Genomic DNA, 27,190 nt, shown 5'->3' with positions numbered 1-27,190 from the left:
CGCCGAATAGTTTGATTGACTATCATCATCTAATATAGAGTTAAGATGCATCTCATAATAAAGATGTCATGGCTCGCGCCAAGCGAAAGCAACTCGTCGTTTCATTTCTTTCTCTTCATTCCCCTCTCCGTCAACCATTGATCCATCTCGCATTTCGTGAAAAAAAAGAAGAATACCACTAGAAATAATAATAATCATGATGACAATTTAAAAAAAAACATTAACAAATAACCGCATGCAATTCCCCGATTTTTTGTTGTTTTTTTTTCTTTTCACATTTCTCCGCATCTGTTGGCTCCTTCCCGTCTTCTATTACTACAACGGAGATTGAAACACGCCTCCGTGCGCACGGGCATAAATAATATATGGGCACACGCGGTATATCTAAACAATTTTCTTTTTGATAATTTATTTTTTTCTTCTTCTTCTTCTTCTTCTTATTTTTGGTATTTATTTGTGTAGAGTTCATTCGCTTCTTTATTTTTCTTGGCTTCTTGTTGTGATTGTCGTGTTTCGAAGCGGTCGTGATGTGCGTGAAGGTGCGTGACTGAGATGCGTGCGACAGCCAGCAGATCGCGCGCGCGAAGGACGACCCGAAAACTCGTTCTAAACATCGTCGGGAATTGTATCTATCCGTCTTTTGAAATAGACGATAAACAAATATAGTCCACCGTAAATAGGAAACTAAAAAAAGATGATGGTATTCACTATGACATTGCAATTCGATGGCGGCCTTCAACTGCAAAATGGGAAGAAAAGAACACAACAAAATAGTGAATAAATAATTTATTTTTTTCGTTCTTTCTTAGACGTTTTTTTTTTTTAAATCCCGGTTAGTTATTTGACAATATTTTCGGCGATTCGGTCGACTTGTTTTTGTTTTTTTTGCTGCCAAAACTTCCAATGTCGTTCATTGTTGTTTTTCCCTTATTTCGTCTCGGTCTTTCCCTCTTTTTTTTTTTTCAATTGCAAGTTCCTTTCTCCATCATCTGTCGTTGACTCGTCAAAGTCTCGGAGACTTTGACTTCCAAAGAAGCAACGACCGCAAAGACACAAGTCACTGCGTTTTTTTCTTTCTCGCTTGTTATACCGAAGCGCGTTCGAAAGTGTCGGCAACTCGACTATGTCTTTTTATTCTTATCTCTCTAAGATCCTTCTACATCTTTATCCGTTCATCTGCGATGCATTACAAGCCTACGCTTGTCTTTCAATTCCCCGAAAATACATTCACCTTTTTTTGTTGTTGCTGCTGTTGTTGTTGTTTCCTCCACATTGTGATATCGTGTATTTTGCCGCATAAGGCCCCCGTATCAATCGTCTTAGAGGATCTGGCAATCCAGAGGTATTAAGCGCGGCCAATGAATAGAAACTTCAGTTGTCTGCTTGTATACGTGTGTCTATGCCACTCTGGCTTGTCTTTTGACATTTTCTAAACGTCAAGAACGCGCTCAACTGCATCGCTTTTCCCCGTGTCGTGTGTCTCTATGTAATCTTTTTTGAAATTTCGTCCGTGTCAACTTTGCCTCTCCCCATCCGTGTTTCTGATGGGAAATAGCAGATGGGAAGAAGAGCGAAACAAACAAGCTATGAAGCAAAACTTTGGTATTATACATATACATGTATCATGGTAATATTAATATGGGTCGGTATCGTGAGAACGTAACGGAATAAAAACAACTCGAATCATTTAAAAACCTTCTTTTCTTTTCTATTGTACAGAAGAAAAATGAAAAGCAGTTTGATCAGATTTTTAAGAACGTATAATTTGCTTTAAGTTATTGTCGTATTCTTATACGTCTTTCGTCTGACCGCGATCACGCGTGCTCTTGCCCGTCTATCCCCCTTCGAAAAGGAAAGTCTCGTCGCTTACAATGCCACGTATCAATATTGATTGTTGCACCGCTTCTCTATTTTTTTCCATTCCCTTCTATCCCGTCTTACATAATACGACACGAACGAGGGCAACAAAAAAAAAATAAAAGAGGATGCGGGAAAAAAATCCATTGTGTCTCACGGATTTGTTGTCGCCTAACGTTAATGCCGGACAAGCAATCACCCCCCCGCACAACAACAAAAAGACGTTGTTAATGGCCCAAACATCGTGAACGAGTTGCTCAATAGAGAAAAAGGGGGAAACTCTTCTGCGTGTGTGTGTCCCAATTGGCGCGGTATATATCAAACGTGTACACTGTACATGTTTATGTGGCCAGTATTTATATATCCAGGCATGATGATGCATGGTGCAACCCAAAAACTTTTGAATGATCCGGTGACATGAAAGGGCTGTACGTCCCCATCGCCGTTCCAGCGTCTAGCGGCTCGGTCTGCAATGGTAGATGGAATTACATGTATAGCCTTTAAAAGAAAGAAAGAAGAAAATATTTGTAAGCCTTGCTTGTCCTTCCTAAATGCGACGGACAAGGACGTGCCGCTTGCCTGTGGTAGCAGCTGACAAACATTGAGGCTGGCCACCAGAATGAGGAGGACAAGAAAAAGAAACGAAGAAGAGAAAAGGGGGGAAGGAGGGGGAATCGTGACATGATCTACCACTCTATTCCATTTTCCTTTTCTTGAAACGACTCCTGTTGGACTGCTGATGGTCGCTTCTTTCTCAATATTTATACACGTGACATGGCCATCGATCCCAGCCAATCTCGCATTCCGTGTAGAAAAAGTTTGTATTATTTTTGTGGGGTTTTTTTTCTTCTTTTCTTTATTCTTATAGCTCAGCTGCGTGTGTGTCTTGAGATTGATTTGATTCCCAACTCTTCCTAATCGATACAGTCAATAACAACTGGCGACAACCAGGGGAACGGCTGATGTGTTTCTTCTGGTTTTATTCACTTTGCATTAAATACGATTCGTTCGGAGAGAGAGGGTCATCTGCTATTCTTGATGCAACGCAATATCGGCAACTGTCTAGAGTGGACGTTAAGCTCATCGTGCATGCAGGTGCGCTCCGTCCGCACCGTAAGAGAGCAGTATCCCTTTTGCAACCTGTTATTCTCCTACGTTTTAATGAGGCTCTACCTGGTGTTAGTCATTCTATACAGAGAAGTTGACGTGAGACATGCTGTGTTATTCAGCTGGCAATTAGACATTGTTGAAAAACGAATGAAACGGAGTTTAAAAAATGAATCAACTAATTTGCGGAACTACCTTCACCTGGGTATGATTTGGTACAGGTTTACAGTGTTACGTAAACGTGCTGGCTATCAATGGCCGTACATAGGTGTTTGTTTATTTAATGGTGCCACCAATTCGGAAGAGGCGACTCAAGCAATAGGAGACGGATGGTAATCGGGAGTCTGGAAAAGAAAAGTTTATGGAACACAATGGGAATAAGAGGACTGGTTAATGTACCGATTTAAATAAAGTACAATAACATAAAAATAGATGATGGAGAAAAAAACAAATGGCAGAGGGGTAAAAAAAAAAAAGATTTAAAAGATAAAAAGGTGAAAAAAAAAGAAAATGAATTAGAAAGAAAAAAAAAGGTAATTTTTCAAATTGCTGTAACTTGCCATATCTCCGGCTATGAGCTCAGAACAATCTCTTTTGTTTTGTTTTTTTAGTTATTATAATGATTTTCTTTTTTCTCTCTCTTTTTTTATTTTCTCTCTCTCTCTCTTATTTTGATTTCCCTTTCCAAAACTCACAAACACAAATATTATTTTCTAAACCCCCCACCCCCCCCACATTTTTTTTTCTACCAACATAGTTTCTTGGCCCAGTCCCATATGAACAGGTGATTATAACTGAAATGAGAAGTGGGAAGCACATCCACGGGGCGTACTGTTTTTTTTTTTTTTTTTTTCATTTTCGAAACTTTTTCTTTTGTAGACCTTTTTTTTTACTCTTTCTTGTATATGTTTGTATATGTGTTGGAACGTCCGCCCGGGTTCTTGTGTGTATGTCTGTCTAAGCGTTAATTCATTGTAATTTATGAGTGAAAAAAGAAAGAAGGAGAGAGGCCATGATGAGCAGAAGGTTATACTACCCACACAGAGAACGTGATTGGTGTCGGGAGTCGTAATCAGAAACATATAGAACCTGTAGCTGTCTGCCTTTTTCACTCTGTGTTCCTCCCTCTTAACGGCGTCGAAACCCGATGATGTTTGTGATTTTCACTCTCCAAAATTATAGAGTTTCGTAGAAATCCTGCACGAAAAAAAAGAATGAGACCAGTGCAGCAGATCCCTCTCGTCAGCTCCCGACATAATCCAGCGCGTTGCACTATCATGCCTATGCCGAGTTCTCCATGTTTTGCTCTCCAAAAAAAAAAAGATGAAACGTTATTTTAAAAATGTAGTTAAATAGACACGCAACTGCGATCTGTTTCGGTCGGTATGTCGATGGACGGAAGAGGGGAAAACAACAACACGACTCGGAGTTTGTGCAGGAAGCGGAAAGGGTGTGTTCTTAATGCGTGTGTGGATATATGCACAACCCAACAAACATTTTTTTTTTTCGAAATGGTTTGAGGGTAACATAAAAAAAAAAAGAACATGTCGGATTTTTCTCCATCGTAGGTATAATATGTGTCTACATCATCAAAGCTATACGTAAAATAATAGTCTAGCTCTATCTCGTCACTTGTGCGTGATATTTTTCTGCAGCGCTTCTAGCATGATACCGGTACGCCTACTCTCGTTACACACACACACAGAGAACAACAGTAACACATAAATAATAATATCCGCTTTGATGAAGCGCATAACACTGTCTGGGACATTTTTGCTATGTGCCACATGTGAACTGGGATATTAATCTCTTCATGGATATTGAGAAAATTAAGATGGGCAAGGGTAATATAAGGAAAATATGCAAAGAGTCATTATTTGGTGACTATAATATGAGCTATTGGTTTTTTTATAGTAGTTGTAGAGAATTTGGGGGTTTTTATTTGAGTTTTGTGATGTGACGTTCAAACCAGACTTTTCACTCAGCTCTCAATTTATGGATATTAGACATTGTATTGTTTTTTAAAAATTCCTTTTTTCGATATGGAGTTATAACATAATGATGGCTACTTCGTACCAGCCATTTTCTTTAAAATTTTTAATTGTTTTTCTTTTGTTTGTTTCCATTGTATTCTAAGCCGTCCAGTTTTTGTTTCCTTTCTTCAGCAACATCAATGAATAAAGTCGTTATGATTGCAAACGATTGTTTTCCCAAGTCTTTCTCGTCCGCTTCCTTGGCCCTACTATTATTATTAAGTAATAAATATAATAATGGATTTAAAAATATACATACAGTGGTGACCATAAAAAGAGATAGGGTTGATGCAGTGTGAATAACAATCGAGCGGTATACTTTTTTTCCTTTTTTAAAATTCAGAAAATATGGGCTGATTCTTCGTTGACAACACACACGAAAACAATAATTTATAAGATAATAGTATAGTAAAAAAAAAATAAAAAAATGATTCTCTTTCATGGCTGTTTTGTTTCCTTTTTTATCATTCTCGTGCAGAGAAGCGTAACAACACCAAGCCGTGCTGTCTTTATTGTTCTGTTATGATATCACACTGGCATCGTCGCTTGTATTAGCATATCGAATGTAGATATTTTAGCCCGGTGGTGTGGTCAGATGTTTTTCATTTTATTTATGTTTTCTTTCCCTCCCTTTCATTTTTTTTTGTTTTTGTTTTTTTTTTCGTCGTGTTGTCTCCGTGAGGTGGACATCCGCTTGCCGTCTGCTGCAACTCATTCACACTATTATACACAACAACAACGTCACAAGGCTCAATCGTGTGTTTCTTTTTAAAAATACAACAATAACCACCGTTGGTTATCATCTTTCTCATTCTCCATCCGCCCGCGTCTCCGGTATCTATTGTTAGCGACATCCATTCGTGAATCTTTGTTCCCGAAAAACGTTTCAATATTTTATCATTCAGCTTAAACTTTTCCCTTTCTTTCTCTCATTTTTTAAAAAAACACCCGCTAGATTCATCATTCTATTATTTTGTCCGCTTCCACCAAGAATCGGAGGGACCGTTTCCCATTTATAGTTTTCAAAAGGTAGAGATGTGATAGATATGAAAAGAGACATTGTGTTTTATTGTTGATTGTAATCGCATTGAATTTGTTACAAGGCTAATAGTGCCACACAATTCTTTTTGCTGGTTGCTGTTTTTTTTTTTCTTTTCTTTTAAATGCGAATAAAAGTGAAACGGTTGACCCGTTTACACATGTGTATAAACCGTATAGAACTTATTTTCCGTTAAATTATAGTATATCCATTTGACCTGTTGTCGTGATTGCGAAACACTTCATCGGACTATGTTATTACGATCATTTTCACATTTTCTCTTTCAACTCCAAATTGGGGAGAAGTAAGTGTCTGTTCGTGTTTGTTTTCTGGATGGGAGGAGTCCGAATTCGTGTCTTGTACAAGAAAAATGGTTGTTAATATTTCAGGGTTAAACATATGCAGAGGTGAACCCATTTTACATTTGACAATCTCCTGTTTGAAATTTTCATTCCCGTCGCAGATGTTTCCTTATTATTCGATTCATTACGGCCAATCACCCTCAGCTTTAGGTTTCACGGTTTTAATGTGGTGAACAACATCCCTTTCTTCGTCCATCACAAAGATTGAAGAATAGAAAGAAGAGGCGGAGTTGAATAGGGGGAGAGATTGACAGCCGGGCATATACAACTTGATAATAATAATGATAGAGAAAGTACAGAGGGAAAAAGGTGAGTAGTTATAAGGTGGTTAGAGGCGCACCCCCCTGGAAAAACTGTTTTGTATACATCCGCATGCCATGAGTCTCGTACAATATCGATGTTAGACCTCCTCTTTTGAGCTTCCAGCTTTTATCCAACGAATGTGTACGTGTATACCAAGCTGCTTTATGTTTGCTTCCCTTTCTTCTTGGCCATTTACTAACACTCGTTTTCTTGTATGTCCATCATATGCTAATACCCCACAGGCTCTGGACGTGTCCCTATGTGGGGGCATTTGTAGAAGATGAAGAGGCCACATCTCGTCTTTCACTAAAACTCGAGTTAAGACAGACCTATACAGTCACAAATGTTAGGCATGTTTTAATCCTTCTATCCTGATGAAACCACCCCGAAACACGTCACGCAACGTAGACTTGTTTAGACTTGCCGGAAATAGTCGGCACAGTATATAAGACAAGACTCTCGAGACTTATAGGAAGTAAAGAAACGCTACTTTAATTTGTTTGGCGTGGATGTCAGGGAATTATATGAAAGAGAAAATGACTTTAGACAATACAGTTGTGGAGGAGAGAGGGTGACCTGTGTTCACCTGGTTGTACAGCCCTATCATTATCGCATTGAAGCAGTAGAGGAATGAACGATGGATGGTCTGCTGTGTATCCTATCCCAACACATCCAACGAACAAAACAAAAAATGAGATTACATAGAGAGGGTTATTGGATATTTATTTATATAATTTTATTAATATTTTTTGAGGCAGGAAAAACTTCAAGAGGGGAACGGTGTAAAGAAGAAAAATCGTGGAAATCTGATTACAATGTTTGACGCCCAACTGTGTGCATTCCCTGATGATTCATCCATCTCTTTTATTTATTATATTCTTACATTTTTTCTTGTTTTGTTTTTTTTCGTTTCGCTCTTTTTTTTTACTAGGGCTGAACGATCTTCTTGACTCGGCCACTTTGGGTATTAACTTTATTTGAGTTGTAACAATAAGAAGCGAAAGGCTCTGCTGCCGAGAAATGATAAATAATGTACAGTAGGCATTTAATATTGAAGGAGGATGTAGAAGGGCATAGATTAGATTCTTGGAATAGTTCCTCCACCTCATTTCTTATTATCTCAATCCATCTTGCGGAACAGTCGATGAAAAATTACGAAACCAGGCAAACCAGAAATGCGGGGGGAAATAATAATAAAAAAACCCGACTATGAAATCAAATCAAAGAATTACCTCGGGAAAAAAAAAGAGATGATGACGCGTCGCCAAGGTTTTGGGTGAAATCAAATAATAACAAATAACGAAAAAAAAAAATAATAAATTCGGACAGCAGTTGAGAGCGGATATCCGACAAATGGCCTTGCTGTCACCATGGATCCATAGCGGTTCGCTCGTCGTGAAGTGTTTCAGCTGGAAAGTTTTGACTTCCCTTTATTATGTTGTGTGCATGTACACAACATTCAGACAGTCTATTCGCTTCTTCTTCTTTTTTTTTTCCACGAATAGTAGGTTGTCTGGTTGCGTTTTAATTTATTTGATCGCGCTCCTTTCTTTCTTTTTTTATGATTAGATTTCTGCGTTTGTGTCGTATTGTTGTTGATGGATTCCACGGTCGTCAATTTGGAGACGAAAAGACGACCATGTCGTTGGCCTTCTTTTATTTTTTCCCTCACAGGATTGACGTCTGACTTTCTTGTGTCTCGTTACCAAACGACAGACAGTTATGCACGACTACACGTCATGCTGCTTGTATTGCTGGAACTCTGTTCTCCTTTTCTCTCTCTTCTCTCTCCACAAGAACGGTGAAATAAAGTAAGAAAGGACGTTCACGTTCACGCTAATTTGAAAGGGAAAAAATAAAAATGTTTTTCCTCGAGGCGAAGAGCAATGTCAGACACACAAACAATACAGGCTCTGATTTCACTGCAGTGACCCACACACAAACAGTTCTGATGTAACGGCAGTCCAATCAGACTGTCGCGCTTCTTACTTTCATTGCGATTCAGTTTGATGTTATTCAAACTGTACAGGTGTTGCTGGGATCCAACCGAACTTTGTTAGCAGTTGCATAAATAAACACGTCTAAGTTATTCCGCTTTTTTTCCATTTTCAAATGTTTTTTTTTTCTCTTTTTGGCCTTTATTCAAGTGGCCGGCGAGAAAAATATGTCGTCCCTATCGAGACTTAAATCAGCCTCGTTGAGTATAAATATATTTATACAAACATATACGAAATACAGCGCGTGTGTTGTTATATAGGTGTGTGTGTTGGTGGTGGTGGGCAGCCCGTTCCATCGTATTTCACGTTGTCTTACCGAGTCTCCCTTTTTCCCCCCTCTGCGGTTTTCACGATTTGAGCGTGGCCTTTTTTTTTTCTTTTTCTTTTTCAGGCTTTAATATATGAGACGTGTAAACACCCGCCTCTCTCTCTCTCTCTTTTTTTTTTCTCTTTCTTTCTTCAACCCCCCCGGATAATGTCCCTGTTTTCGATGTACTCCGTGCGGGAGGGGAAAAAAAAACTGGCCAACCATTGCGGATAATGTCTACGCACGCAGGCCAGTTTCATATATTTTATCAAGTCCTCCACACACGAAAAAAAAAAAAAAAAAGCTATGGAATATGTGTATTCATAGACGACGACAACGACGGGGGGTGTGTATAGAGAGAAGGAAAAAGATGGCGTTAGTTATATATACACAGAGGACAGGAAAGAGTTCTTTTCTTTTTTCCCAATTCTTTCGGCGTTATGGAACAAGCCAAAATAGATGGAAATATCAGGAGAGAGAAGGAGGGTGCTAGTGGACATAAATAGTGTCCACGTCTGCGGTCCCTTCATACATACATTAACGTTTTTCCTTTTTTCGTTACTTGGACGACGCGCCCACATCGCGTCGTGCGCGCTGCACGGCCGTCTTTATGATGCTAATGTCGACTGATTGTTATCCCGTCGACTTATTGTGCCCTACTCGCCCGTTACGTCGTCATATATATTTTGTGTGTTTATTTATTTTTTTCTTTCACCTTTTCCCTTCACGCGTCCCTCGACATAACGCAACCGAAAAGCCTTGAATATTCACGAAGAGAAATCGAATTATTTCACATCCTTTTTTGATATAACATAGGCGGTTACGTCAAGCCAACGAAGAGCTGCATAACCAATGCTACGTGAAAGATAAAGAGGCCTTTTTGAGAAGTAAACAGAAAATAAAATTTAAAAAAAACAACAAATGAATTATGTTTATTCATTTGTTGTTTAATTTCATCTGTTTCTACGTGCTTTTGGCAAACGTATTAGTGGCAACATAACGCGTAGCAGTAGCCAAATATCATTTTACCTTTAAAAAAAAAAGATAATCGATGAAATTCTTCTTCATTCGTGGAACGCGTCTGTTCGTGAAAGCCTCTTGAGGTTATAGTGACGATGACGTCTATTAATCAGTAACCAACGACGTGAATAAACGGCCTGTGCGCTATTCCATTTTTCAAACTATTTGATGGGCAGAAAAGAAAAAGCTGGATCGAGGTCAAATCTCTTTTCAAACTGTCAACGCGTTTCTTTGTATTTTGTCGTCGTTGATGGCCAACCCTTTTTTTTCTTTTTACGTTTACAAACCCCCTTTTTTTTTTGGGGGTGGGGGACTCAAAAGCTGAAGCTTTCGAGAGGATCCGGTTGAGACTTGGTGGAGCCTTTGGAAAAAAATTGAAAAATAAAAAAAGGACCTGAAAAGAGATGCTACGCGATCAGCAGATGTTCGTTCATCGTTGAAAACATGGTGCTCCCGCGTGAACTATCCCAGCATAACAGTGTTGGTTTCAATCGTTGGTCACGGCCTCTTTTAGATTCGATGTGTTTGTATCTAAGAAATGAGTTGAGTCTGTAAATGAATTCGACAAATGAATGATTGAAAAATGATTGGTTTAGCAACGGGGCGAAAGCCACTGATGCGCATTGACACGACTGTTTTCCTTTTTCTAGTTGTTCCATCGCATTTGAGTTCCTCCTCGTTTGCTCATTTTGCTCCGTTCTTCTGTCGTGGAGACCCCCCACCCCCGTTGGCGGTTGTTCCACCTCCGTTGTGTTTTTATCTCGATGGTCTTGTTATTGTTCTTCTCTCTCTCTGCGAGGGGTTTTTAATTGTGATCCATTTCTTTCTTTTTCTCGTTCACGTTCGTTATGGCTCCTGCTGGCCGTCCTTTTTATTTGGGTTCTTTTCTCTTCTATTACACACCGAGGAGGGTAGACGAGTCCAATATAAGAAAGGACCACAGAGAAATAACTAAAAAAAAAAGTGAGGGGGGGGAGCAAACCCATAGCGGGCTCTGACCAACCGTTGGATTGAGGTGTGCTTATACCCACATCGTAGTGAATGATAAGAAGAACGCAATGAAGGGCAAAAAAAGAATAGAAAAAAAAAAGTCCGGCGAAGCTGATTAGAGAGCCCAGGAGACGGACAACGGGAGCAATTTAGTGGCTCATTTCCTTTGCCTCTTCTTTTATTTGTCTTATCCTTCATTCTCTTATGGCTTTTTCCTACTGGTCAAACTCTGATGGCCGTTGTTATGGGCTCAAGACAGCAGGCAGCACCAAGTTGAATTTCCTTTTGATCCGCAATGGCCTGTCACCGGCCCTATATCTTTACTTGAAAAATGTCGATTCTTAGCATGTCCCTATATAAAGGATCCATGTTGAAAATGGGAAAAGCCCACCACCACAAAACAAAAAAAAACAAAAATAGAACTTGGGTTGCACCGTCCATTGAGCCGGACGTGACAAGTTCGAGTTGCCGGAAATCGTCCATTAGAGACTGGGGAAAAGAAAAAAGGTCCTTGCATATATAATTTGTTGTTTTTCAAGTGTCTTGTCTGCCGTTTTGTGTGAATATACGGTGTGTGTGCATTTGTGTCTACCTGGCCAGACAACGACAAACGACTTCTTTCTAATTTCCTCCCTGTTCCTCCCACTTTTGTTGTTGTTGTTGGGTGGTATGCGCCTTCATGCCACTCATTGACGATGAGTGGTTGCACAGAATGTTCGACTCTTCTTGTTCCCTCCACCCAAAGCAGCGCAGTGAAAATGGGAAGCGGATGAATGGAACGAATCAATGGAATTATTTGCTATGCACAAGTGGAGGCAGCCCATCTTCCAACAACAATTTGTTTCCTATTGCCACAGCTCTCATCATCCGCCCATTCTTGTCGCTTTTCTTAATTCCTCCCCCCATTTTTCTTTCCTCTGTGCAACGACAGCGGTTCAAAAAAACTGAACGCAGCTGTTGGGCTGGCTTTAACGAGGTAAAGAGCCTATAGCTCCAATGTTAAATGCTTGTTTTTTTTTATAGGGGAGAAATATGATTGAGAAAATTCTCATCTCTATCTCTTCTTGTTGGCCGTTTTTTTTAACGAGCCAACGATGTGCAGAGGGGGGATGAATCTGCCCGTTTTCATTGCGGGGGGCTTATATGTACACACACACGGTGTGTTAGAAGAACGATACTGTATATGTGTTATACTTATTACTATGCAGCACCCGGACGCGCAACTATACACAACAGGGGTACTGACATACCACACAAACCGAATGGAAGAGCTGGATGAAACAGTCCCCCCCTCCCTTATTTTTGTGTGTGTACGTGAATGTTGGGGTGCTGCTATTTGAAGAGGGGGAAGGTAAAAAGGAAGGGGGGGTCCGGAAACGTTTTTTTTTCTGGGGTCTTGCCACGCCATCCACACGCCGCATAGAATATATTTTTTATACATCTAACACTGTGTGTGTGTGTGTGTGTGTGTGTGGTACATATAGACACTCTGACAGGATATTCGCTGCCATGAACAGAACAGATCCAATTTAAGAGACAATCACCCGAGTTATGTTGTTGGGTTCCCTCTCTCCTTTTTCTCATCACGTTCGTTGTTGAGACTCTTGTTGGCGTAATACTTTACTGTTTGGGGTTTTTTTTACTCTTTTCTGTGCGGTTGCTCGCGCTGTGCACCTCGAAATGCCGTTCAATAGCAACAACAACATTGAACTCTACACACAATTAGAGAGTGTTATACTATATAAATGATGATCGAATCACCTCTTTTTTTCTTTTTCTTTCCCAATTGTCCCCTTTTTTTTTCTCTTAGTCACTCACTTTGCTCGAGGTATTTCATTCTCACGCCGTTCATTTTCTATGATTTTTTTCTCTTGTTGTGTTTTGTTTTGTTATTTTTACCCACGCAGGAAATCGACTATAGTCGAGCTCATTACCGGAGCACCGAGCAACCACCACACATGACAGCTAACAAAAAAGACACTCTTTTTTTTCTTTTTCTTCTTCTTCTTCTTCTCTTTAAAATGTGAGGTCGTAAACATCCCGAGTCCGCACGCTCTGCCACCACACAGCCGTGTCTGCCCCCCTGCCTTCCTAAAAAGCCATAACTGTCCAGCTATTATTATTTTTTTTTTGCCCGGGTATCCCAATGCTTGCACACACAAATTACGAAACACATACAAAGACGACGTGAGTTAAGTAGACAAACTGAAAGCGCAGGCCAACAAATCCCTTAACGAATATTTCCGATTGCGCCTCTTCTTTTTCTTTTTTCTGACGTTCTGTGTAGGATGTTTTTTTTTTGGTGTGTGGAAGCGTATGGGGGGGGGTCTTTTCTATACAAACAACATAGACGATATATCTACTCAATGGATAAAGGATGGCACAACGAATGGAAAAAACAACAAACAAACGGGAAATAAATTTAAAGGGAGAAACGGCTGATAACGCAATCGGATTTCGAATAGAAACAAATGGTTACAAAGAAAACCTGTTTGATTTATATATATTTATTTGAAAGGTATACATGTTGCATGTGCAAGCGTCGAGAAATTTCGATGACGGCGTCTAACTGTCGCGTCTGTCTAATTACGGATGCAAACACAGGTCCCCTAGTCGCACTTGTGTGTGGCCTTTTTCAGTCGAAGAAACTTCAATACGCATCTCATATTGTTATGCATTGCGTATCTGTTATTCAATATACGGTACCCCACTAAGCATAATAGTTTCTATGTTGTTCGTATTCAGTATACGTGTGTACTGCATTGGGCTGTTTAAATTTATTATTATCCCAGCAGACGTGTATGTATATGTACGTAGTTATTCTTTTTCGTACAGTATACAGCGCTCGGGCTTGGCAATACTTGCGCTGCGCACTGACTCACATTATTTTGAATTGCGGATGGGGCATCTTTTCATTCGGACAATGTCTAACGAATAAACTGATGAAAACATTGAGCTTTTCTCGGGAGGAACTTCGTCAGGAAGATGAGCATCCGTTCGTGAGTATATGGACGCAAACTTGGCAGACATGTTGATAAATCTGTTTCCTTTTTATTTTCCTGTTTCTTTTCTCTCGTTTTATTTATTTATTATTATTTTTTTTTTTTTTGGGGGGGGGTTTGCAAGTTAAAAGAGTTTAAAAGCTAAACACAAAGTAGTCCTCCCCAAAAGAAAAGAAAAAAAAATGGGGGGAACATCAACCAATCTTCTTCGCTTGTCTGGTTTGTGTTTGAACTCATCGTCCCTTGAAGTCCAAGTCAGCGTGATCTATTATACAGGCCCTTTTTTGCATACATAGCGATAACGGTGGAAGGGGGAAAAAAAAAAAATCTTCCGCCTTCTATTTCACAGAAGGCGAGGCACACCGTGTGTGCTTACTGCTGCCATTTTTTTTTAAAACATGGTTCAAAATGAATTGAAACAAGATAATAAGCAAAAACCTTCTACGAATACCGATAGGCTCGAAAGACCTTTTTTTTTATATGTCGGCGTGATTTGATCAATAATCAAAGCTTCTTGTAAACTTAACATAGTTGTTCCCCTTCTCGGAAAGGATAGGACAAATAGTCATAAAAAACTACACGTACAAGGAATTAAGTATTCAAATAGAGAAAGAGCGGAAACGAAATCAACGCAGATGGAAGAATACACCATCGATTGTTGTGATGGATGCATGTATTGAAAAGAAAACGAGCTCCATACAGACAAGAGAATACCGGAACAAAACAAAAATAATTCAGTCACGAATTTCTTCGCTTCCCTATTTTTCCTTCTCTTCATCAACGGCAACGTTTGAAACGTCGTTCGACCGCTTCGATCCGCCTCAACCTTACAGTTGCGGTGTGTTACGTGTGTGTACATTGTGTGCCATCACTCTGCGTGTCTGCGGTATCGACGCCCACATTTATTTATAATCTTATCAAGAAAAAAAAAAGCGAGGTGGAAACAAGTGGGTGGTGGTGGGCATCTATATAGAAAAAAGAAAAAAGCCGATGGGAAAAACTAAATAAAACAAACTTGCCGTGTCCAGCAACACAACGAGCTCACAAAAAGGGGGAGAAACAAAATACAACAAAACGAAAAATGAGAGTAAATACATCGATCAGGGAAGATAGTATGGGGGGTGTCTTCATCACGCAATACACTTCTCTTTAACAGTTTTTGTTGCTGCGGTGCGGTACTGACGCGGACGTAATGTGCGTACGTGTTCAAGGACTTGAACCACTAGGAGCAATTGATGGCACAAACTTGGACAAACAATTGAGGAAAATTTAAGCGCTATAGCTGTCATGAGGTTTCTACTTGTGTTAAAGGGGAATCGTGTTTTTATCGGCATAACTCGATGGAAGCGATGGAAAAATAACAAAACTTGGGCGGGGTTTGTTTTTTGTTTTTTTTAAACAAAATTTCTACAAGAAAAAGCTGACAAACAAAACAAATAAATGTTTAAGGTGTCCAGAACATTTTTTACGAGTGTAGTAAAGAAAGGGCATCGGCTTTTCTTGAACGATGACGTGAATGAAGGTGACAAGAAAACGTGACTCATCGTTTGCACAAATCGCTCACGGTCCGCGCACGTACAAATGCGTACGGGTCGCTGATCTGCCGTTATAGCTATTCGCGATGTTATTTGATGGGATAGAGTGACATTACAAACGGAGCGCAAGAGGAGGAATACCGTCAAATGCTGTACACTGAGAACGGGATTATTTTTAGCGACCCATGTCATTGGATGACGTTTATAATCACTTTTTTTTTTTAAGGGTATCAGTTCAAAGAGAGTTCTCCACACCGAACGGACATGTAATACAGGCACGTACTATGATGATATTCTTCGATGCGGATCGTATAGAAAGAAATTCGAATGATGAACGCATCAATATGAACTCAAGGAAAGGGAGAGAAAGAGGAATATCATCATATCACTTTGCATACATGTAGAGAAAGCAGTGATGACAGCATGCGAAGAAGAGATGATGTTTTTCAAAACATATGATTGTTGCATGATGGAGGATGCGGGAGGAACGGTCGTCACGAAAACGGAGGAGGTCTCATTCACCAGTTATTATTATATATTTTTATTAAAATCTTCTTTTCTTCTACTGCAGTTTAGCCCCGATGTGTCAGCATATCTCTGTTATGTGTATATAATGACAGGTCAATTATGATGTTTTGCGACGTGCAGTGCGAAACCTGCAGTTATCAAAGATCCTTTGTGTTATATCTTCACATTTATTTATCACTATTTTCTCTTTCTGTTTTCTATGCCCCACTCACGGTGGAGATGGTTCTCAAGAGAACGATATATACAAGAGGATAATGATAAAAGAATATCAAAAGGGATAGGGGGGAAGCCCGTGTGAGTATAAGTACGTTGAAAAGCCCTGGTGCAACAAGAATCTAATCCGATGCAAAGAACAAGAAGATGAAAAGAGGGGAGGAAAAAAAAAATAAAATAAGGGGGTAACGCCCTATCGAGCGTCCCAATCTCAATTGCTCGAATCTTCTCGCCTCGAACATCCAATCCAACAGGCATTTTCTACTTTTATCTCCGCACTCTTAGCTGCTGGCGGATAGCGAGGCGGACGCGGAAAGAAGAAAACAGAAATAAATAAAAGTCCGCTTCTTTCGCACGTAATTTTCTTTCCTTTGGCTGATTTTCGTTGGAGGGGTGGGGCCCTTATCTCAACGGGGTAACCCCATCACACAACTTAAGGCACTACAGAAACGATGGAGCATTCTGTGTGTGTGTGTTTTATCACGAGCTGCTGGCAATGTTTCTTTTCACTGCGGGGGCTACAACGCATAAAAATCTAATAGGTGAATAATAATAATAATAAAAACTCTGGGCTACAATGAGCAACAGTAGCTGTCCTCGTGTTTAAGATGACTATAGCGTCGGGGTAGAAATGGAGGAATCGGAAAAAAGAATAAAAAAACAAAACACCTGGCCGTTTGAGAAGCATCTGCCAATTCTTATGGCACGCACGAAACCAACAACTGTTTGGGTCGATAATAACGTTCATCATATGACGTAACATTATTGAACACAAGCTCGATTATACTCGACTCACACACACAAAAAAAAAGGAATTGTAATCATAATAATAACGTAAAATGAAAACTGCCGTATTCAACGAGAACTCTGGTGAATTTCTTTTCATCTTTTCTTTCCTCCCCCATTTTTGTTTTTCTTCAATATCTTTATACAGTTGATATGTATGTAATATAGGCCAAGATTCCCCTACGTATTTCTTTCTTCTTATCCTCCACAGCATAAATATATTATACATTTTTTTGTGTGTGTGTGTGTGAGATTTTTTATTTTTGGCTACCCTCCGTCTCTTTATAGTCTGGGACTTGTCAGCTATATCTCGCATCGGCAAGAATTGGTGGCCACATAAAGAGATCGAAGATGGGCAGGGCCAGCGTGATTTCACTCCCGTCTCCTTGGCAGAGTATATCCTCCTCATATTGTGCTATAGTACGTAAGAAACAGTATATCTGTATATAAAGGATATTGCTATATGCTCAATATTATATGCCTAAAAAGAGATATAGCTAGCGCTTGGTAAAAGAGATACATCTATACACTGAAGAGGCTATTCTGTTTATGTTAGACGTATATATATACGCAGCAATCTCTGTATTTATATATGGGGGAAGGCATCAATGTAGTGGAATACATGGACACTGTATGCACTCTGTGCCATCTAAAGTGTGTATAGATGAGAACAAATGGGCGATTGAAATAAAGCGGACGGGGAGAATCAAAACGAGCGATACAGGAGAGCCTATAGTAATATCGAGTTTTTACGAGCAGCCCGTCTTTCATAGTGACAGTCCAAAAAAGAGGCATACAGTTCATGAAAGTTTCTGTTATTTACCCTCCACCGACGCAGTTTGGATGCTTATTCCGTACATCCATTCAACCGTTTTTCCTTCCATATCTCTTTCATCTCATCCGAATGGGGGGCCAACTAATATCTTGTGCTTTACCTATACGACCTAGAAACTCGTACATACTACAAACATCTCCATCTCACCAGGTCTAAATAAAGGAAAAGTTGAATTACAAGTTTGAAAATTCAACTCGGGGCAAGTGCGGGCAAAGAAAAACACACCAGAGAGAATAAACTCAAATGGGTTTAGGTATAGTGTTATAGTATTTCAATGGGTTTTGTTTCTGCTTCATTCGGGCACGTGTTACAACTAGAGGGATTGCGTTCCAGTATAGCCCTGATGGAGACCGTATCCACACGCCGTATAGTGCAGCGTACGTACGTCTTTTCTGACAGAATCGGGAGGGGTTGTCCGACATTGCGCTGTGTAGATTTGAAATACAATGGAGGAAACAGTCGACTCAATAATGATCTCTTGCCATCTATACACTATGAAAAATAGTAACGGGAGGGGGGAGAAAGAATCTCAGTCATACTGTCGTTTTTGTAGGGATGCGCTTCACAAGACTCACATGTGAACCGATGGTTCCTCTCTCCACCGGCATCAACCGCGCCCTTCAATTTTCCCCTACTCTCCGTGTATCGTTGGTGGATAAGCAGCAGAGGGACAGTCAGGGATCAAAAGGGACGTCCATAACGAGGGAATACACAAACAGAAGAGAACTTTAACCACGACTACCGCCGTCATTGCAGTTACCCTGACGGTCGTTATACTTTACGCCCCTTTGCTCCTCTTCTTTTATTTCTCCCCTCATCCGACAATGTCCACCACGAAACGACAGGGGCGACTTATTGTCCATCGTTCGATTCCCCAATCCTCGGCTATTATACCTATAGAGATACGATGCAGTTTCTTTTTTTTTTCGTCTCTTTTTTTTTTTTATTGGCTAGTTACGATGAGACTATAGAAAGATTCCGGATCTAACTAGAGATACGATGGAAATACACAGAACTGCCGCTTTTCGAGGGGGGGATTTTTTGTTGTTGTTCATTGATTGAGCCACCCTCGGATTTTTTTTCGTTCATCTCTTCAGCTTCGTCATCAACTATATTGCCAGCACCATGTGCACAGCAGCTGACCCTCTTTTGCTACCCTCTATAAACGCCCTATAACGTTTGGGTACCCACCAAACGAGTGTGAGGAAAGCTATCCAGAGCCGGAAGGACTCGGCCAACATCAATCGAATTTTTTTTTGTGGGTTAAAAAGCAGCTCAACATGACCTCGTTTCGTTTCGCCTCTCACCCTACTGACTGGACTACGTACTGTATTTGTAGTGTTATGTACCTCTGGATGTGAAAGTGTGATGAGATATTATTTACAAAGGATGGATTGTTTAGTTTTCAAGCCAAAGCAGGGACAATCTGATTGATTGGTCAGCTGATCAATGGGTCTATACAACTCGAACCGAATGGGACGATATGAAATTTGGGGGGGTTTCCTCCGGCCAGCTGGGCATCTCAATACCTTCCGCTTTTTGATCGTTTGACGGAAGTGCGTGTAGATGCCAAGTGTGTTGACGACACGGACTCTGTTATCCCCTCCCCAGGTTTGCCCCTCTTTTCAGTTTCCAACGTTTTAGCAGAGACATTGGTCGAAGACCTCATTTCCGCTCGATTATTACGCCGGATGAAATCGATTTGATGTGATGCCCCAACAATCCCCTTGGATCGATCCTTTCGTCAAGGATTGAACATCAAATGTGTATAGCGAAACGTAGTAATTCAACACTTTGGAATGCTACGAATGGAGATTGAAAACGGCAGAAACATTTCAATGTTTACGTCGGAAAACTATTAAACGAAAACCGATAAATGGACGTAAGTCCTTCCTTCTTTTTCAGCCTCTCCTGTTGCTAATTGGCAGTTGAAAGACTTTTGTTTTTCGTTGACATTGAAAGATCCCCCCCACCGCATGCAAAAGGACGAAAATTCCAGACGTTTGAAGCTCCAGAGTATTTGTGGTGACACGAACTCACCGACAGAGATTAGTCTAACCCTCTGGACAATACTGGGCAGCACGCAAGCATTCAAAAGCTTGATGACAGTCCCAAACCAACGGATTCGACCCTTCATGTACACGACGATTAAAAATAATAACTAGGAAAAACACAAGGACAACACGTGGGGCTTATCGAACGAGGGGCACGTCGATGCTAACACGACATCTATCGAAAAAGATAATTGGATTGTTATCGAACAAAATCAATCGGCAGTAGTTTCTATGGCGCTACCTCGAAAGGTATTGAACAGTATAACATTTTGCGTTATCCTTCTTTCGACCACAACACGAACAATTTAAAAAACCGTGTTTTTTTTTTCAAACTCATAAGCCAAAAGTCGACCAACCTCCTCAATCATTATGTTCTTCTAATCTTGTCTAATTTTCGAATTACACTGGCAGCGGGAAATCCCGCACGTGCAATCCCAATGCCTTCCCTTCGTGGACGCCAGGTGGGTGTTGTTATACGTCGCACGATTGTATTGAAGGCGTAGCACGGACTGTAGCACCGTAACCCCCTGCTTTATGAATATTTATTGTATTACTCACACAGTCACATACTGTACATACGTTCTGTTGATTCTTCAAGCCAATCAGCGATATACTTAAAGGCCCCGGCTCAACGCCCTTCCAATATGCCACACACGCAATTCAAGATGGAAAATTGGATTAGAAAGGCTGGCAGTTGTGGAATAGAGACATTTCAAACGAATGGGTGGTACTGATTCACGTTACAAAGGTGACACAAGGTTCAATACGACAAAAAGGCTGGCAGAAACAAACGAAAAAATGGTTTCGGGTGAAAGTGGACCGAATGCTAGCGCACATTAATACGATAATATCTATAACAATTGAATAAACAAATATGACATTTATAGTATAAGAGTTTGTACGTACAAATGCCCAATGACCTAACGAACATGGAAGCCATATTGGCTAATCAGAATAACAAATATCATAGGGTCATGTTCACCTATTAATTAAAACTCAGCGTGATGTTTCGATCACATCTATCATGCCCGTTATGTTCTAGCTGTATACAGACGCACTATCCCCATCGTTCTTGCACGTCTCTTAATTGAATTTGGGTGCGGTTTTCATTTTTGTTGCTTCGATCAAATTGCGTTTCGTTATTACATTATCTTTTGACATGAGGTGATGGCTCCTGCCCGTTGTGACAATGCGGGATACCAAAAAGAGGAAACACTCGTCTCTAGGAGAGAACAGTCAGCCAGGAGGGGCTTCTGAAAATATCTAAAAACAAACCCCCCCCCTCTATGTTTTCATCTTGTCGTCTCCCTTTGTAGGGTTACATCTCGCTTCTAAATATTTTATTTGTTAGTTCTTGTATATGCATGTGTCGACACGGGGGGAGAAAAAAAAAAAGAGTAGGTCGTCGTCGTAAAGCTATATACCATCACGAGAAGAAGCCGAGTGACTCGAGAGTTCACCACTGGCCCTTGAGGGTTGTTAACATAGTTTTCCCCTCGAATATTTTTCTCTTTTTCTTGCCTCTCTGTGTGTGTGTGTGTGTGTGTTATCTTTTTTGTTAGGAGCCAAATGTTGAAGAAGAGAAAAGACAACACAAGAGGAAACCTTCAGTTTGAAAGAAGAGAAAAGATGGGCAACGTAACAATAACAGACACAAACAAAAAGGATAGAGAGGAAAAAGGACCCCCGAATTCCCCCTTCATCCATTGTTAAGTTGTTTTTTTTTTGTTTTTTTCTTAAATGCAACATGGAAAACAAAATGTGTTCTAGTCTGGTAATTCCACGTGGATGATTCCGGCCGTTCGTGGCCGTGAGCCTGACACACGGAAGAGGTCATCCTCCCTGCCAGCTCTTGCCCTATCACGCGGCTCACATTTTTGTTCCCCCCCCCCCTCTCCCCTTGCAGCTCCTGTTTTTTTTGTTTTTATGTGGGCAAACAGTGAAAGGAAAGCCCCTATTGTTACCTAAGGCCGGCTTCTCGATTTTACACGGTTGGATGCAACGGCTATTTTGCATAGAAAACTTTTATGTGACTGTAATATACGAACCTCCCGAAAGGCCAGTGAGTCCGAAATTCCTCAACGTCTTGAAATTTGTCCTATACCAATGGGCGTAAACACAAAAATTTAATTTAACAGTATCTGATACTTGAAATGAAGTTTAAATCGATAGAATAGAAAGTGTATCTATTAATATGCCAATGATCTGAGGTATCCTTATTCCCTCTTTCGTTTTTAGAGTTTGGGCCCCATAAAGGGAAGTTGACTTACTTTTTTCAGTACTTTAATTCGTCCTAGACATAAAATCAACATAGTTCATGCCTCATTGACACTTGATGCATAATAAATGCCTACGTATACGAGTACAATATGCAAACGGTCATATACCTCATTTGTTTTTTGTTTTGGTCGTTTCTACTTCCTCTTTTGTCATGGATACGGTTTGTTTTCCTTTCTTTGTGTTTTTTTTCTGGTCTATATCGTTATACGTACTGTACGTATTCAAGTTTATTTACGCTACTTATGTGACAGGCTTCTTTTAGTCGGGATGTTTTCCTTCCCGTCTGAGCTCATTCCTCGCCCTGGAAGAAAAGAAGACCAAGCGGACAACAAGAGAAAGACTCAAGGATCACGGAAAAGCTTTTGATCCATTCAGATTGATGCGCATTTTCATATGGACATTTCTTCTTTTCTTCTCTCTCTACTTCTCTGCTCTGTTTCTCCTGTATTTATTTCTCTCCTTGTATCACGTCCTTCTTCAATCATCCTGTCTTTACGTTTACTTTCTAATGCCCTGCTTCAATTAGGAGGTTTCCTTTTAGTGTTAGATTGACGCTCGATAACTAATACGCTTTCTTTCAGTTTTTTGCTCTTCTCTTGCTAATTCGTTTCGTTTAGAGTTTCTGGCGAGCCATTAAGCAGCTCTAAAAATACTGTAAGACCCACCGAACGAAAAATGTCAGAAAAATAGCAGAAAGCAATGATGGGGAAAGAAGAGGATTTCCTTGAAATTCGGCCAACTGGACGCGACAGCCCCATCTCGGTGATTTTTTACGAGGCCCACCGCTGTGGGGAGGATGAAAAAAAAAATAGGCAAATTATGCAGACACAGCAGAAGGGAAAAGTTTGAAAAAGCTGTCTAAACCTATCGCTGCTTTTGTATACTCATTTGAAAATTATTTGGGCTTGCCTCGTGACATGAGCCACCAGCAGCAGACATCCTCTGTCTTTTTCCCTTTTTTTTTTCGAGAGGGGGGTCATATTCGGTTAAAAGGAAGCGATCAACATACGCACGCACATCATGAGAACGAGTCACTGTACATTTCCAACAGATTTTTATTTTTCCTCTCCAAAAACAAAACAAAACAAAAAAAAAAAGTGAAAGAGAAAAATGAAAAAAAAAAGAATCAGTAAAGAAAAACGAGCAAAATGAGGGCAAAGAAGAAGGAAGAAAAACGAGAAGAATAGGAAAGAAGAAATTAATGACATGTCAAAGTCAGGCCGGTGCGGTCGTTCCTCGGAATTATCTCGAGCTGATTTGGCTCGTGTTGTGGGATGGGGGGGACACAATATAAATGAGCTATCAAAGTACATCGAACGGTCCCTCTTTTGTCGACTCGAACTTGGATAAATGAGCACCGACGTCGACGTCCGTTTTTTATCGATCCTCCGCTCCTCACGTGCGCCGCATTTACCAACCCTCGCCTTCCACGTCTTGTCCTTGTTTCTTTTTCATCGTCTGGCTCTTTCTTTTTTCCCCCCTTTTAACACACAATGCAGTAACGCAACCTATGTTAGAGGGCCAGCTGCATGTATGTGTGCGTGTCGTACAAAATGTATGATGTGAATGCGGGCTGCTACATCTATAAGAGAACATCTTTACAGGACCAAGATTCGGTGACGACTGACGTGATGGTCACCGACCTTTTCTCTATATCTTTTTTTCTCCGCAGCCAATTGTGGTGGCTTCTTCCTTTAATGCCATCAGTGAAGATGGTCTGGAATAAGACAGAGCGACTGGTGTGCGGTACAAAAGACAGCCGCTATCCACGGATGAGATATGAGATCTCATCGGCAGTTGGAAGAGGAGAAGAAAAGAAGAGTTTCGTAACTTGTAGACAAGGATTGGACCAAACAACGTAGGACATTATCATCGCACTCATGAAAAAATTGTGTATTCGTTTGCGTATCAATACTGAATGAGACGAGATTCACTGAGAAGGTCATCGAAGAATTGCGAAGAAAAAAAGAGGAGCCGAACGATCCGGGCTCGTTTCTCAAGTCAACTGTACATTTTCAGTTATAAATGATGTCGATGTCAAGAAGAAGAAAAAAGGTTTTTTTGGCCCACAAGAAATACCAGCAGGCACCAGAGGAATACATACAAGCTTCTATAATATTCAGACAACTGATTGCTTGAAGCACTCCTGCTGGCCCCCCATGTAAGATTTGTTTTTTTTTCTTGGCTTTTCTCCGGCTGCTGCTACTCGGATTGCTGCCGCCAGACTGATGACGGTCCTTTTTACCAGCAGCTTATGCCTTTCGGTTTCTTCTTTCATCGTATTTCCGTTTGAACAGATGATGGTGGAAATAAAATTTAAAAACAAAAATGAGTACGAAGAGACCCGGAAAAACAAAAAACAAAAGATGAAATATAAGAAAGAGTCACGGACAATGTCCTATGTATACGGTAAATCTTGAGTTTTTAGGGAGGGTTCAGCTGATGTTGACTATGGGCTGTGTTTGACGCAGTGTGTTACATTTGATATCCGTTTTGGTCGTTTCGACGCAAGTCTCATAATATATGACGTCTCTACGAGTTATGATTACACTCCATATGTATAGTGCCTGCGTGTATCATTTGGGAAAAGAGCCAGGCCCCGTTGTGTCAGAATCAAGTCTCTCTTCCTTATTTTCATGTACTTTTTGATATTTTATGCCATCATCTCCATCATCCAGTTCCTCGGATACAGCCAAACTCTATACACTGTAGCGGATACGACTTGCAGCAGCGTCAAGAGCATTCTATATGCTTTCTTGTTGTTTATTATATTTTAGAACTGTCGCGAGCGTAACACATTGTACTCGGCGTCATCGTTGGCTGTCGCTGCGACGTCTCTTTGGGTATCATAATAATAACACAGCACAAATCGAAATCAAATATGAAAAGAACAGTAAGGCGACATGGCGGCCATGCAATAAGACAAGTGTGTCTGTCTGTGTGCGCACGAGATGCCACAGAGTGGCAAGAAAAAAAAAAAATACAAATGCGAAGAAATTGAGACAAAGAGTCAACAAGACGAGAGACAGGGGATTTGTTCTTTGGGGGCGGTGGATATATGTAGAGTGTACAAAATAAAAAGACGTTGCCTGCACTTTGCGAAATGTGCTTTGCATCCCAGATGAAGGTTTCCCGTCTTTCGCTCGTTTGACTTTGCTTCTTGTTTCTTTTTCTTCTTTCAGCTTCCTCGGCCTATAAAATCCCCATCGTTGGGGCCCAGAATAAAAAAAAAAAAAAGGCAAGAATGAATGTGTCTACGATAAACTGTGCGCAGTCAAAAGGGATAAGGAAACGGATAGATATATGGGTTCCTTTTTCCCATCTATGTACATTGTGTGTGTGTGTGTGTGTGTGTGTGTGTGTGTTCCGGCTGGATATTGCTCATACTAATGTCGAGCTTAACATACATTGAGAGCTTATTGCGTTGGTGAGACTCTAGGAGAGCAAAAGAACGGGTCCGCGATAAGAGAAGGGCCGTGCCAGCGTCGACGAAATCGCTGCTCGTTTAATGTTTCTCTTACTGCTCTCACTTTTTCTCTTTTTTCTTTTTATATTTCCGTTTCTTCCTGCCCGAGACGACAACACAACGACAGCGCGTAAAAGAAGAAGAAGAAGGATTCCTCCTTTTGGAGCTATTACGAGAAAATCCTTCAAGCCCATCAGTGCCGTGACTCTGCGAAACGAGATGGATTTTCAGCCAACAGCAAGTCCCACCCTCTCCGGAATTCCACGGGCTGGATGTCGATCTGCCAAGCAACGACCTCTGCATGTTATATATGTATTATGACAACAACACGGCTATTTGGCCTTTTGATGTTTCTTTCCTATCTGCGTGTGGACGCCTTTTGTTCCGCCGCCGTTTTTTTTTTTGACACTATGAAATGACATCAAAGATGTTTTCATGTGATATTCAATAAAAATGTTTACATGTATGTGTGCCCCACATTCTCGTCTATTCCGTGTCAAACTTTCATCTCCGCCTTCCCCCCCCCTCTATTATATTCTCGCATATTACACATGTTATACAATCAAAAATGACTTGCTCTCACTGGGGGGAGGAATAAGGCGGAGGGGGGACAGAAGAGGTGGGTCCTTTTTTCTGTGTTAGGGGAGATTCCATCATTTAGCAGGACAGACGAGGAGGAAACAAACTCGACAATCCACTCTCTTCCATTTACTAAAAAAAAAAAAACATATTCCGGACATCATCGTTTCGTTTGCTGGTGGGCCAAACTGCTGTTGCTGCCGCCACCCGGCTTCACATTATATACACCAACCAATGTCATGGTTATATACAATGCTACTGAGGGGAGCCGGTTGAAGGGAATAGCTGGACTGCTCTTGGGAACCAACACAGACACACAAAAATAAGAAGAGAAGGGAGAAAAGAAAAAAAAAAATAGAGAGACAAATAGCAATCCAGCCGAGCCGACTTCCTGTGTCTGTGTGTTGATCCAGCGTGTGCGGCCTCGCCCAGCACTCCAGGGCTCCCTGCGGCCCTCTTCAATGTTTTTGCCCGGTCCAACAACCTTCGAAAAGGTTTCGTAGCTTCCGACATTGGCCCGTTCAATTTTTTTTGGTGACGTTATGACGACGATACAGACTCGGTCGAGCCATTCTGATGAGGATGGACGACGATGAAGAAAAGAAACGGAAGCAAATGAAATAATTCCCCACCCCCTTCTTTTGAAAAAAAAAAATGGAGGGGAGAAAAACAAAAATGGGACGTCGAAGTGATTGAGCTCGATTAGGTAAGGCTATCAAATGTCTTATGGGTCATTCAAGCTAAAAAAAAAACGATGAAGGAAATGAGCAGGAAGAAGAACAAAAATGCGAGTCGTTGTTTTCATGTCTTTTTTTTTTGGTGGAGTAAACGTATACCACCTGATGCCTGAGCGGAAATCCCTAGATTGCTTAATGCTACTCCTCCCCACCCTTCTGT

At 40.7% G+C, this 27,190-nt stretch overlaps 1 protein-coding gene across 2 annotated transcripts in view; it reads left to right on the top strand.

Moving 5' to 3' along the window:
- The window catches only part of LOC116919885 (cysteine and histidine-rich protein 1), a 65,675-nt gene extending 39,392 nt beyond the window's left edge, over window positions 1-26,283 (top strand). Inside the window, exons 8-9 of one of the 2 annotated variants that reach the window (XM_045170409.1) lie at window positions 327-378; window positions 463-26,283. In XM_045170409.1, coding sequence (XP_045026344.1) covers window positions 327-362 — 36 coding nt within the window. In that variant the 3' untranslated portion in view covers window positions 363-378; window positions 463-26,283. Of the gene's footprint in view, window positions 1-326 lie in introns of both variants that reach the window. The other variant, XM_045170408.1, reaches the window with a different exon arrangement.
- Window positions 26,284-27,190: the final 907 nt, after the last annotated feature.

Source organism: Daphnia magna, linkage group LG3 (assembly GCF_020631705.1).
Source record: "Daphnia magna isolate NIES linkage group LG3, ASM2063170v1.1, whole genome shotgun sequence".
In the NCBI taxonomy this organism is placed as follows: Eukaryota; Metazoa; Arthropoda; class Branchiopoda; order Diplostraca; family Daphniidae; genus Daphnia; species Daphnia magna.
This window is presented reverse-complemented; position numbering and strand designations above follow the sequence as displayed.